The sequence below is a fragment of the Patagioenas fasciata genome, chromosome 3 (genome assembly GCF_037038585.1).
Source record: "Patagioenas fasciata isolate bPatFas1 chromosome 3, bPatFas1.hap1, whole genome shotgun sequence".
Taxonomy (NCBI): Eukaryota; Metazoa; Chordata; class Aves; order Columbiformes; family Columbidae; genus Patagioenas; species Patagioenas fasciata.
The window spans coordinates 21,913,178-21,927,588 of NC_092522.1; the positions used below are offsets into that span (position 1 = coordinate 21,913,178).

Consider the following 14,411-nt stretch of genomic DNA (forward strand, 5'->3'; position numbering starts at 1 on the left):
AAGAGGCTATTTCAAACTTTCCAGAAGTTCTGGTCTAGACATGACTATCCTGCTTGCTTTACATTCCAGTCCTTTTAATACTGTCTGGCAGTCTCAAAACATCGTTTTTCCTGCTACTGTACTTAAGGATGTCATTGTCTTTACCAAAGATGACATCAAAGACTTTAAAAAAGCCTCCTACAAGCCTCAGACTTCCCAGCATTTCATCAGTTAAAAGTGGAAATGGGCCATTCATTGTGCAGTCTGCAAAAGGTGTGTCTGAATCACTGGTGATGACTCTTCAGTTCCTCTCATAATCTCAGAAGATTAACACTGCACCTGTAAAAGGTTAAGGAGACTGCCAAAGTCTAGTTCCCTCCTCAGAAGCCTAACTACTGCAGATTTACATTCTTCTCACAAAAAGGAGCACGAGTCTAGAAGTGCATGAGAATTTGTATGTGTCTGCACAAGGACATGAGTTCACACCCATGTAAGAGAGACAGCATATGTGAGTGTACAGTGTGAAACACGGGGAAGGCAAAGGTGAATTTACCGGATGAGGGAGATGTTTTTTCGAGGCACCTCTTTGAGGTCACTAATGGATGTGGTCTTTCCTGCAAAGCAGTAGTTGGGATTGTAGTCTGTCATGATAGTGGAGGTACGCAGCTTGCTCAGCTTATATTCCGGGCTCTGTAGCTCCATCTGCATGGCTTGTAGCTCCTGGTGCTTCCGACGATATACTAAATATGGAGAACACAGTAAACCAGAGACACAGAGCGACTTTGGAACAGGTCAGCAGCACGTGTCACTGGCATTTGCTGTGTGGCCAGTTTTCAGCGAATCAAACCAGACAGTAACACTGTCATATTTCTGTACATCAAATAATTACAGATAGAAAATGGAATCTCAAGTTATCCAGGAACCTTCGATTTACACATCTTATGAAGAAACAGGCTTGCTCATGAAGAAGTAAAATGAATTTCACTTACAGAGATCTCTGATTTCACAGTTCTGAGGTTTTTGTTTTGTTCTATGTAGCTTAACTGGACCTTCCAAGTATGAGTCTAGACCTGAACTTGAGGGAGCTGGGGTATAATCCACCTTCCTAAATCACACAGAGGTGACTAAAATCTGAAATGATTTATTGCATCATATTGTTCAAAATGGACAGATTAAACAGTTAGCTCAAGAATAACATTGTACATTAAACTAGCTCATTTAAGAAAACTTCCTGTTTCTAAACAACAAAGTTGGATTAAATTTGAAATCAGTTTATGGTAGTGTTATATTTCTTGAATCACCTCACTGATACTTCTGAAATGTCATTAGAAATCACACCTTGAAGGAAGACATCCTGTGGATATTACTTGAAATAGTAACTGATATTGGAGTACTTTTTTTCAAAGCAAGATGCCAGTTGTGAGCAGGTTAAATCACTATTACCCTTACTATTGATTTCTGTGGGAGCTGGATTGAGCCCAAATACTGTGACAGTAATAGCTATCACATCTTCTCTAGCAGATGTTGCTCAGGGGAAGAATTTAAGGGGTAAACATGCACTGGCAAAGGCAGACGGACGTAATGACTTACCCACAAACCTGCCCTCCGTTTTCCTCCTCATTGCTTTTGCTTTGATTTTTTAAATTGCTGCTCTATCCTGAGATGGCAATGATAGGTTAGTTGGATGGAAAGAGGATTACTCTTCCACTCCCTGAGAAGTAATTAGTAATTTTAAAGGAGTACTGTCAGGCCAGATGTCATACATGTAGGACCATGTGTGCACAACTGATAACTCCTGAAACTCTTAAAACTGAAACAGCTGCACAAATCTAATTTAATAGTTGCCATTTGCTGCTCTGGCTGCATCCCTCTGCTCTCCCAGGGAGCGTGGACAAAGAAAATTGGCAAAGCTGTGGTTTGAATCCCTGGTTGCTTTTCATTGATTCAGATCTATTCTGCTTTTAATTTAATGCAGGTGAGCAACTTTAAAATAAGAAAATGAAAGGTTGAAAAATACCTTTTAGGATTTCAAATAAAGAAGCCAAAAATTCTCACATCCTACCAAGCAGTGGTTAGTAAAAGGGGAACCTATGTGAGAATTTCAAACTTAAATGTCACACATTAAGAGGCAAATCTGTACATAGGGACACAAATATAAGCTTGCTTTTAGGCATTATGCACCAACAGTTCTCACAAAAACAGTGGCAGTTGTGTTCTGACAGCTTCACACCACAACACTAGCAGTAATGTCTCTTTCAAGATGCAGTCAGTAACTGAAACCTCCTCAAATTGGCCATCGCAGTTAGAAACAACTACTGAAACCTGAAGTTAAGGCGTGTGTGTGCCAAGGTGTCATTAAATACAGCAGTAGCTAAAGATCTGAATCCTTTTGCCTGCCAGTGCCCAATTATCCCTGGCTCAGATCCAGCCCTCATATGAAAATATCTTTTGCAGAGAAACACTCACCTATCATGATTCCTGAAAAAGCCAAAATTAAAGCAGCCACCAATGCTGAAGTCACTACAGACAAGACCAAGGAGAGAGGGAGGTGAACCACTGGCTCAGCTGTAATGGAGGCAGGAGAAAAACGAATTACGTTTGAAATGATCTTTCAGCAACCACTTTTTTTTTTTTTTTCAGATTTTTCTCCTCTTCCTTCTATTGACTCATCTGCTGCTGCTGTAGTGCAGGAGCAACCTCTGGCATGAGCAGTTCTCAGGATCTATGACCTCTAATAGCTCATTGTTTCACTTCCCTCAGTTAATATCAAGCCATTAAAACAGATGGTTTGCTATCAATGAATTAACATGTGCACTCTCTGGGTATGAAAACAAGGCCATAAAAACGAGGGGCAGGAGGTTAGGGAGGTGGAAAGAACATTACATTGTCAGGGCACTAAAGTGCTGCTACCAATGCCAAACCACAGCAAAAGCAGAAAGAGGACTGCAATATATAATCTCCTAAATGCACCTAATCCAGGCAGAAAAACCTGATAACAGTAAGTGCAGTACTAAGTATCCCACAGCTGCATGCTCACTTGGGACCACACAAGGCATCTATTAAGGTTTACTTCACCTTGTCAATATGAACATGCTTTTTACCCATTTTACAGATGGGAATGGTAGAAATATAGAACAATTTTCCCATGCCAGTGATAAAGCTGAGAGCAGGATGCTGAGTGATCCTGGAGGCACTTGCTCTAACTGCTGGGCAAGAATATGAAGGAAACCAAGTAATGGAGCTCTGAGCACTTGCTTTTTAAGTAAGGCAAGTACAGGCACTGCCTTTTTTTTTCCTCAGAGATCACTCACTCAGAACTTCTTATCAATTCTGCACATGCACCTTCTATGTCCAAACCCACAGGAAGTATATTCTGCTTCACATTGCCCATTTTTTCCCTTCTAAGAGGACAGACCTGGAAGTTAAGTTTAGCTGGACAACTCCTTCAGTGTGCAAACTTTCATGATTTCAGAGCAGAATGTGAGCATCAGCACAACCAGATGCAAAATCTGACTCTCCTCAGTGCTGCCCAGTATGCCAAACATACTGCTGTAAAGCAAACCAGTGCCTTAGCACCGATGTGTCCATAGCCTAGCAAAATAACTCTGCAGCATATACCATCAGGAAAGAAGGTAACATTCAACAGGAGCCAGTTTTGAGAAAGAGACCAGAGAACACTTTCAGGATGTCTTACAGTCCAGAATACAGATTATTACCATGCATTTTCTGTTTCACATGCTACCAGCCTACCTCATACATCTACTTACCTATGCAAGACACACCATCCTCAGCCAACTCTGTGCCTGGTTCACAAAAGCAAATGACTTTTTGAGTCTCTAGATCAACACGGCACTCGTCCATCTCACAGTGACTGCAGTTAAGATGCAGCCTAATATCCACCTCTCCATGCCCCTCTGTCACTAGGGAGTGGATGAAAGAAGCTGAGTTAACTACTGTAAAGATTATTCATATCGTTCCCTTGGGCTCTGACAGAAACAGGGGACACGGTAGACACAATTGCTGGATGTGGCAGGGTGGGACCCATTTAAGAAACTGATTTCTCCCCACCTTCCATGGCTCCTGTACTTTCTCATGTAGAAAATAACATTCAGCTAAATAAGCCCCACTGCAGCTGAGGTGCACCGACTCTCTTGCAGCAAGTGGTCCTACCAGGTTAGGAAGGAGTCTGCTGCCCAGCCTAATAGAAACCTGCCCTTTCAGCAGTCCCTGAGGCTCACCCTTCTCATCCTGGCCTTTCCTCCCTTTGAGATCAAACACTGCAATGTTTTCAAAACCTTCCGGCTGAATTTGTCAGGCCAGAGTTCATCGGTATTTGAAAATACTTTTGGCTGTTCTGAAGCAAACTTTTTTTTTCCTGAATAAAGAGATATTTTTGTATTTTCTGAACACATCTCAAACATATTGAAGATGATGACTTCTGAGCAAACACAGGCTGGAGTGGCAGTATTTATCACTCCCACAGACTGCTGGGCAGCACTGCACTGTTTTCTGTAGAAACTCCCTGGTCCAGCCTGGATACTTTGCTGAAGGATGCTCTAAGGAACATGTTTGTTACTGAATATTCAGGTACTTTATCTGCTTATTTCCTAAATTACCTGAACTATGAGGTTCTGTTACTACTTTTTTTGGGCAAAATTATTCTATAGTCTGGTAGGTTATCTCGTTGGGAAGTGTTTTCTAACATCCATGACATTTTCTCCACCTGCTGTCTTCCTACTACTTCTGTTTATTTTCCATTGGACTTTGTTATGCTATCTTTCTTTCTCCTTATGCTCACAATGACACTAAGCTGTACCCAAAGGCTTTTAAATTGTCCTACAGATGCAAACTATTCTTAACATGAAAGAAACCCACTAGAAGACTTCTGACCAACATTAATACCTTTAAGCGCTGGAGTGTATAAAGTACCAATTGGATTAATAAAGGACACACCATCCTCCCCATCCATCTCTGGGTCATTGTCCACTGCAGCATTGCCACCTACATCAAACCAGAAGTTACCTTAACAGACTGAGGCTCATTAGCACTAAAATACAGATAAGCATTGCAACATGCACAACTTCAGTATATTTAGGGAGGCATCCAAATGAGAAAAGAAATAAATCAAAGTATTTCACATATAGGGAACACTTCGTGAGTTGTGGCATGAACCACTGGTCTTTCATCTCTAGAACTTCAATTTGATCACAACACGTTGTGACAATCGATTTCTTAGCTCTGTTTTAGGCAGACTGTTGCAAACTAAGGCACACCTAAACCAGAAACTTCACCTTTAACCATTTGGATGCTGCGAAAACACAGAAGTTTTTCTTAAAATTAATGTGGTCAAGAGATGGTAAAAGACCAGTGCTCAAGGGTTAAGTTCAGTACCCTTGCTGATCAAGGTATGTACTGTGTCAGGAATCAATAACTCGATATCCTTTCTCTTCTTTACACCCTGAAAGCAGGGTGGTCCACCAGGAGTGGGGACTGAAGGAATTTATGAGTTACTCACTTGTGCTTGGGCATATAGAACACATTAGGAACAAAGTATGGGCAATACATAGAACATATCAGAAGCACAGTAGGGGCCATGTATTATGTAGTACAAGCATGCAAAGAGTCCCCCACTCCACCCAAAAATGGCTTTTCCCCTTTAACCATCTTCAGTGACATTAAAATTATGTCATGTGAGGCATTCTGTTGGAAAAAGCAGCATTACACAGTAACATTGGTACAAAACATGCACTTCATCATTTAAATGTAACTACTCCTACATTTATACAGTCCTAAAATCACATTCGGCCCCTGGAAGGCAACCACGAGACTGATGTGAAAATGAGTTTGACACCCATGGTTTAAGCACTTTACCTCCTCTCAGGATTTCTAGTATATCATACACTTGATTTAAGCTGTGGGGATCCAGGGGTTAAAACATCCACCACAGTGCAGATGGCTGAAGAAACTATGTGGCCCAGGAGATTACAAGTTAGTAGAGATCTCGAATCTGGCCCACACCAGTTATAATCAACATAATGCCATCTGACAGCTGTCCTGAGACCCACAGCACACGAAATGAGCTCCTTGTTGACTGAAGTCAACACTACCATCGTTATTAAGAGGGGTCTTGGCTGGCAGCCTGAACCTGTCCCCAGAGGCCACCTGCGCAGGACCACAGCAGGGCAGGGTAGAAGAAGCCATGTCCTTCCCCTGGCATAAGGCCTGGCTGCCGGTCCCCAGGACCAAAGTCCTCCAACCACAGGTGTTGGCAATGGGAGCACATCGCCTGTGGCTCCTCCTTCTTCAGCACTGTAACCCGCCAATGGAAGGCTCAAGAATCGCAGCAGGATCTTGATGGCACATTTTGCAGAGTGCAAAGCCAGGATTACAGCTGAAGGACTGACATCCGGCTATTTGCTCAAAGACTAAACGCCATACATTCATGTAATGCTAAAAAGGCAACACAGACATACTAGTACATAACAGTCAAATACACTAGCTACAGGAGAATTAGCTATCAGTGTTTTGCTGATCATTAGCACTAAAGGAGGGGAAGGGACACCTTGAACATGAAGCCACTTTACCTATATATCCTCCGCCTCCTCCACCTGAGGAGCACCCCCCTCCACCCCCTCCGAAACCCCCTCTTGTCTCCCACCCCCACTTCTTCATGGCCTGGGGGCAGGATCTTCCTCCAGTAGCACCTTCCAGCAAGGATTTTCCTGACCACAGGAAGGAAGTGTTATCATTCCAGCCACCTCCACCACCTGCAGTTAAGAGAAGAGAAAAGGCACAGGTAGGGATTATTTTGTGTAAAAAAACATTGCAGGGAGCTGCAAAACAAGCCCTCCTTTGGAAGCACCTCAGCTGAAAGTGAGTCTCATGCCTTGGTTAGAAGAGGGCATGTGCTTGCTACACAGTGCTACAGTGACCTTTCTGTAGGGCTTTTGACCACATCAGTCATCTGCACCTCTTTTCACCTACCACACAGGACAAGTATTTTCTATGGAAAATGTAAAAAGATATCCCTGCCTACTCCCCAGTCACTTGTTTCTGGCTATCAGAGCTTTCTCCTTCTCTCTGCAATAAATACTTTTGAAAAACCCTTATGTCAGTTCTGAAGTGGAGAAAAAAGCATATTTAGTGAAAAGGATGTGAAAACAGGTCCCAGTCCTGCTCTAAATACAACATACTCACCAGTGACTCACTTTCATCTCTGCTGGATGATCAGTCCAAGGTCTCCTCACAGAGACTTCTAACGAGGGTGCAATTATGCTCTTTCTGCATAAGCCAGGGAAACTGTATGTCTACACAGCAGGAAGTGGTGCAAGGAGGAGGATGGCTAAGTTGGCACTGCAAACTCCCACACCAAAAAATCAAACATCTTTTCTTATGAGAAATACTGCATTATTTTGGGAAAATATTGCCATTGTTATGGCTATATCATCTTCAATACCTGTATTTAGCCCATCTGTTTAACACCCTTGCTCCCACTGAACTGTGTTTTCGTGAGTTTCACCTCACCTCCTTGTGAGGAGGAATCTGGGAGTATCACATATTCACAAAGGTTTTCTTAAAAGATTAAACTTTCCTTACCTGCAGCTCCTGAATTTCCATTCAACCCTGGAATGGAGGAATCATTTTCCAGCCTTTCTGGATGAAATGTATCTGTTTTGGCCCTGTAGGCCCTGCCACCACCTCCTGCTGCAATTATCAAGGGGACAGGTTCTCCATTCTCCATCTTAACAAATTCAGAAATAAAGGCAGCGTTCAAACTGAGTCAGACACACAAATGGAAGTTCAACCACATGCTAGTTACTGTAATGTTATACTAATCAGGCATCTAGGGCTGCTCAGCACTACAAATTACCATTGCATTATTTATGCAACCACATCCAAAAGATTAATGAATGGCGCTAGTTCAACCACGTTCTGCAACAGAGAACAGTGGCATCAGCAGCTCCGTGAATTGTACCTGCAGTGCTGATGGCTCTTAGAAAGATTGTAATGTTACCATGTGATGACTTCCATCAAATGAAACAGCTGAGGAATGCTGCTCTATGTAATGCAATATAGTGTCTCCACTGGTAAAGGACTGCTACACTGGAAACTGTCCGAGCATGCAGGGTTATGTAGAATTACATAGAAGTTGGGTGATCCAAACATATTGTTAATGACTGAAACCAGTGTTGGAATTAGTACTGTCTCAGCTAGTACATGACAGAAAAGATCAGTGGTGCCTAGCTATAGGGTTGCCAACAGAAAACATACAGGCTATCCTCAACTTTTCTTGTCATTACACCATACAGATCAAATGTGTAGCTGAAGTCTAATGTTCTGCAATGACAGATTTGAATGAAGTCCTGTGGAATTTGCCTTTTACTGTAGAATTACACTTCAGCATCTCAGCTTGCATTGAAAAAAATCCAATTCAAGCTGTTTTCTTTGCCAAGGAAACTCCAAGCCACAGAAGCAAGTGTGGCCATACTGTGTAGCTGTCCTAAGAACCATAAAGGGCCAATCCAGCTCACTACTGCTATCAACTGGAAATTAACCATACCCAGAGCTCACTTTATGGACCCTTCCCCAGAGATGTATAAAGGGTTCTCAGGTATTTCAGGCTGTGATACTAGAGGCAAGTGGCAGGATGTGTTCATGCTGAAGGTGCACAGGGACTATGTTTCCATACCTTAAATATGTAGGTTGCACCTCCCCCACCTCCACCTCCTCCTGCCCATTCTTTGACACTTCTGTTCACACGTATCTCTTCTTCAATCACATTGTTCTCTCCGATGCAGACTTTCTGTATAACATCGTTAGTCTGCAAACAGAAGACTGGGTCTGAATTCTGGGAATAAATTGCCGTGTCCTTGTACACCCACAAGCCTCATGGACCCTTCACCCTCCCAAACCAATAAATTGTCCTCCAGTGAAATTCCATAAGCAGAAGCAAGTGAATGCTCTCTAGAAGAATCTTTCTTTTTGCTTCAACCTTCATCAGAATAATCTGTTGCCATTTTAATTGAATTATTTCGAAGTAAGCTCAGTGCTGGTATCTATTACCATGCAAAACAGCTCCATAAGCTTTTAACATAGAAGATGTAGCAGAATTCACTGCAAATACTTCCCAGCATTAACTATCTGTATTTCACAACTGGAGGAGGGAGTAACTCGGTGATGATGTGACCTGCCCCATGTCAAGCAACAGACAAATGGTAGCAACATAGAGAGAATCCAAGTTTCTTGGGGGGTCTTCCAGCACCCCATGGGTTGGGGCCAGGCAGACAGTGTGCATCTATCCAGAACGAAGGTGTATTGGTGGCTCGTGCAGATGTACCAGAGCTAGCTTTAACCTAGGTTGCCACAGCATGGACTGTAGCAACAAGCTTGGCACAGACTGGCCACCCACTGTTTATTTAGGCTTCCAAGCAAGTTTTGATGCTGATCCGATGCTTACATTGTAGCAGCAGTTTTACTGTAATTACCAGTGCTAGCTAGTTCAAAACCTACCAAGACACCTGCAATCCCACCTTTGACTGCAATGTTGACCTAATGTTATGGGAAATACCTCACTAAAAAGCGTCCATATTTCCTACTTAGCATTTTTTTCCCCTTCACCAATTAGCACCAAATGTAATGAACCTTTTGTATTAGGCAAATCACTGAATTCACTAACTGATTTCAAGCAAAACATTCAACCATCGTTTATAAGTACTTCTGGACTATGATCTAAGAGAGGTAACTGTTGCTTTGATTGTGCATGACAAGAAGGACTCTTGTGTTTGTAAGCTTCAAGCTTTGCTTCTAGCTTGTTTTACTTTGTATGTTTCACCTCAGAAATAATCTCTTTTTATGTACACTGAACTCACAAAGTCAACAACACTTTAAGGGAAAAATTCACAAACAGTTGTTATAGTAGGATTGACCTTCTGCTTCTTTCTACTTCCTTCTTCTGTGTTTTCTTTTGGAAAAGGAGCCTGATAAAAGCATCCTCAAGTTACAAATTATTCTGTTGGCCATAAAACGTGTCCTAGGTTGTGCCAGAGAATGAATGGCATCCATTTTGTGTGTGTGGACTTGCCTATGGAACTAAACAATCCTCCTTTCCTTAGTCTTCCCTCTCCTTAATTGATTTGGAGTTGGGTGGGTATGATTAATACAATGACAAAGTCAATGACCCAAAGGAACCACTAGATTACAATTGAATTTAAAAAAAAAAAATCCTTCATGGCAGAGACATAACTGATTACAATCCAATCTAGTAAAAGTCCCTTCTACAAGTCTATGCAATCTCTTTGCCTCAATGAAAGAATTACATTAGCACTCAATAAATTCTCACTAAGATTACAGGGGCCTGCAATTTAATGAGTCCATATATTACACTCAGCTGGAATGTCCTAGTTATAGACGTTAGATGGAAGTTTGAGTTAGGGCATTTCTCATTTCAAAGAGGCTTCATATTAATGGTTTGTTTGTAGATATGTATAATTCCAGTTTTAACATTATTTACTTCAGCACCCAACCTTGAGAACCCCTCTTTCTTGTCTACATCATTCAACCTTTCTCTGCTGTAAAAGACTGCTAAGCTTTCATCTCTTGGATGCCAGCCACTAACAGGTGAGAAATGCACAGCATTTAAATGTCCAGCTCAAACCTGTAGGTGAAATTTCATCAGATAATGCTTAGTTTCCTCCATAAGAATCTCCTATTCCCTCATCCTCCAAAGAATACTAAATGATTAATAGATTATTGTGCCTGCAAATGGTGAAAGTTGCACTTTCTGTCAAGGCATTTGCAGCAATGATTGGTTCGTAACAGAAAAATCAGGACTGATTTAGCAGCGATTAATTTGTCTCTCCCATTCCCATACAGATAATAACCAAACAGGCCGTGTGAGGTGGGTGTCTCCGGAGGCAGGGCTGGGCTCAACAGCGGAGCAAAGACAAAGCCCTGTGAAATCAACCTTGAAGACTGATCTCCAGAGGAAAGGAAGGCAGGGTTGTCTTTTTCCTCCCAAACCCCAGAAAGATGCTCTGAGATATGCAGATCAATCAGGAAACTGTAGTCTATTATCAGTGGGGCCTGACTGTTGAAGAAGTGAGCACAGTGACATGGCATTTTGCCTTTTCTCACTCACACCCTCCCCATAGAACTGTAGCTAACCCTTGAACCACATAACCCAAAACTCCTCAAGGACAACAGTTTTCTCTGTAAACAAACAAAACTCCACAGATTTGTAAGAAGGAATTAAGGCAAAACAGAAAGAGCAATGACTTACACTAGGACAAGCATCTTCTCCTTGCTGTCCTACCAAGATATACAAAGTATCATCCTTCTGAAGGTCAAAAATTCCCAGCACAGACACGCCATGGGACCGCACCATGGTGTTCTTCCCACCTTTCCCACCAGCAGCTCCATAGCCTGAGATACTGCAGGAAAAAAGGAAAAAAAAAAAAAAAGTCCAGCATCTGAGTTGTCCCAGACAGGTAGAAAGTAGCACAAACTGGAAACTGCATGTTTTGCACATCATCACGGGGCTGTGCCCCGAAGACCTGACGCTCTAAATCAGGGGTGTCAAATTAATTTCATTTTCATTTTAGGACTGTATAAATGCAGGAGTAGTTACGTTTATACAGTCCTAAAATTAAATTTGGCCCTTTGAAGGCAACTGTGAGGTTGATGCGGCCCCAGTGAAAATGAATTTGACATCCCTGCTATAAATAATTCTAAACCCAAACTTGAAGACTGAGGTTGTCTGATCTATATGGACCTATGAACTTGGGTAGCTACAAAACAGCTTCTTTCACATTGATTCATAGGCAAACACTTGCTGAGGATAGAGTGAGCAAGCCCCTGTAGATTCAAACTTTAATATACGAAACACATCTTGTTTCCCAGAAGGCATACCCTTGAGAGGTTTGCAGCAAGGAAGAGAAAAAACAGAACCAAGAGAACCGATAAGTACAGCACATATGGCTAAAGAGAACAATAAGCACGAGATTGACGGGGAGATTTGAGAAAGGAGACAACACAACTGGTCCTGGTAGCATGGACCAGATGGGAAACAGCCCTCCTATTCCCAGGATCAGAGGGAGTTAGAAGAGTAGATGGGTACACCACCACCTGCAGTGAAAAACGAAGGCAAAAAGCCCCTGGCTGAACTCAGAGCCTCCAGGAACATGTCCCTGTCTCCAGCCAGGAGCAGCCAGGTTGCACACACAGGCTGCTGCAGTCCCAGTTCAGGCTCTGGAGCTTTTATTTCAGGCAGTCATGACTGAGAGGTCCTTACTGTTGATGTACTCAAAGATTTGACTGTACTACTGTATGTCTCAGCTCTTCCCTCTCACTTTCTAAGTATGTAAACAATTTACATACTTGAAGCAATTCCTTTATCAAAGAATTTCAAAGTGCTTTATAAAAATCATTATAAAACACGCATCTCTGCTGCAACAAAAGAAAGAGATACTCAACTTTCTGAGCAAGTGATACAGCAAGCCCTGCTTAGAACTGAAATAAGAAGGTGGTTCTCCACTGACATTAGTAACTTTGCAGCTATTTCCATGAAAGCGAAGTTCAAGCTGGAGCACGCGAACGGTGACTGCAGGGCTGAGAGCATAAAACTTACTCTTGGCTTCCTATTCATTACAGTACAGCTGCTCTGCTTTAACTCCTCCTTCCCTCCAGCACCTGGTTGGTCTTTGCCCAGCACAGTCCTGCATGCAAACAGGTCACAAGCAGAATGCACCAGCAGTGCTCATTGTGTGTGAGCACCCTGAACAGGCTGGGCAGGCAGCTCGCTTTCAGCTCCCCAACTTGTCTGAACCATTAGCATGAGGAACTCACCTCGTGGTCCTGCTCTGAGGCAGCCAGCATCGAGCAGTTCTGATGTCGAAGCAACTACGGAGCATCAAGTGACTCATAAAGCACATTAGATCCTCACAATGTGACATGATTATGTTCATGCCACTGTCGATATCCAAAACAATCATTCCTCAGTAATGCTGCACTGGAGCCAGCAGAGAAAGTGATGGACATAGTACTGGGCTGTACCGAACAGATGCTGCATGTATCTGAAGACTGAGTTGATTTGGCAATGGCTAATGAGGTGCACTATCAGGCACGGCAACCTGGCAGGGCTAATCGTCTGCAGTTAGGGGCCATATTTTTCTGTGTATAAACAGATTTCACATACAAGCAGTGATGTCAGTAAGTTCAGAAGAACCCATTTTGGCCTCATTCAAAGGCTGCAGACAAATAAAACCCAGTGGACTGAGATGACAGTCACTCCCTATTCAAAACGTGTGTCACTATTTTAACAGATGGATTATCTCGACTTCAAGTGTTAGCAGGATCCCTTTCCTTAGGCACAATTTTCTTTCACAAGAGGAATCCATTTAACCATATTGGCCTTGAAGAAAGATTCAGACCACCCTGAGCAGATATATCCAGAACACAGAATACCTTCCACTGTCTTCCTCCTTTTCTTTTACTACTTGTAGGAGCTGAAAAAGAAAACTGCAATTCAGGAAGGATCGGGATCACTGTGCACTGGAAAAAACAACCCCACCTCTAGATAGACAGTCAGGGCAAATGCTTGAGCTAGTTTTGACAATATGAGAAAATGTAGTGCCTAGGCTGGCCAACCTAGAAAGACACATTTTTGCATTCCACTGTGCCATACTCTTGTGCCACCTTACAAGAAGGGACCAGACAAAAGAGGGCAGTGGAAGTGATAACAAATGGGGCACTCAGCAAATGAACCAAAGATTCTTGTTTTTATAAAGAATTAGGATAATGGATGGTAACGTGTAATTTATTACAGTTCACTTCTCTCATACTTGATCATAAGCCTAGATATGGGATGACGAGACCTCCTGAATGCTTAGAAGGAAATCTGAAAAAAAAATAGTATTTTATGTTGCCTATCTTTATTGTTATACATTGTGTAGTACTTATGGAAGGAAACCAGATGATTTTGTCTGTATCAATCACTGGAGCTCATAGGACTCCAGTCTTCAAATGAGGTCACCTACAGTATGTGTCAGATTATCCAGAGCTCCAGAGATGGTGGGGTTTTCTGGGTGGGGTTAGCTTGTGTGAGCAGAAAGTTGTGCAAAGTTGAGCTTTCCGTCTTTGCATTTTAACAATGCATATTCTGCCTCGTGTTCACACAATCTATATCCCTCTTATGCAATTATCAGGAATGTAACTCACTGCTCTACATTGTGCAGTGTGAAACGTGCTATTACAGCATAATAACAGCTTTCTTCAGAGCCCAGCAGCCAGCTGGAGGGTTTTATCTCTGGGTCTGGTATCCTGGAGATGGCTCTCAGGCTGACAGGACCCACAGTGCAGCAGGCCTGCAGGGGAGAGCTAGACACAGACCATGGGTCCAGACTCTGGGAAGTTCAGAACTGATATCGCAACTCGAC

At 42.5% G+C, this 14,411-nt stretch overlaps 1 protein-coding gene across 1 annotated transcript in view; it reads right to left on the reverse strand.

Moving 5' to 3' along the window:
* The window catches only part of LOC136100192 (ALK tyrosine kinase receptor-like), a 339,835-nt gene that overhangs the window by 21,650 nt on the left and 303,774 nt on the right, over positions 1-14,411 (reverse strand). The window contains exons 14-21 of the mRNA XM_065835062.2: positions 11,258-11,408; positions 8,669-8,800; positions 7,576-7,720; positions 6,564-6,746; positions 4,882-4,980; positions 3,747-3,899; positions 2,446-2,544; positions 533-719 (exon numbers count right to left, since the gene is read on the reverse strand). Of these exons, the coding sequence (XP_065691134.2) occupies positions 533-719; positions 2,446-2,544; positions 3,747-3,899; positions 4,882-4,980; positions 6,564-6,746; positions 7,576-7,720; positions 8,669-8,800; positions 11,258-11,408 (1,149 nt within the window). The remainder of the gene's footprint in view (positions 1-532; positions 720-2,445; positions 2,545-3,746; positions 3,900-4,881; positions 4,981-6,563; positions 6,747-7,575; positions 7,721-8,668; positions 8,801-11,257; positions 11,409-14,411) is intronic.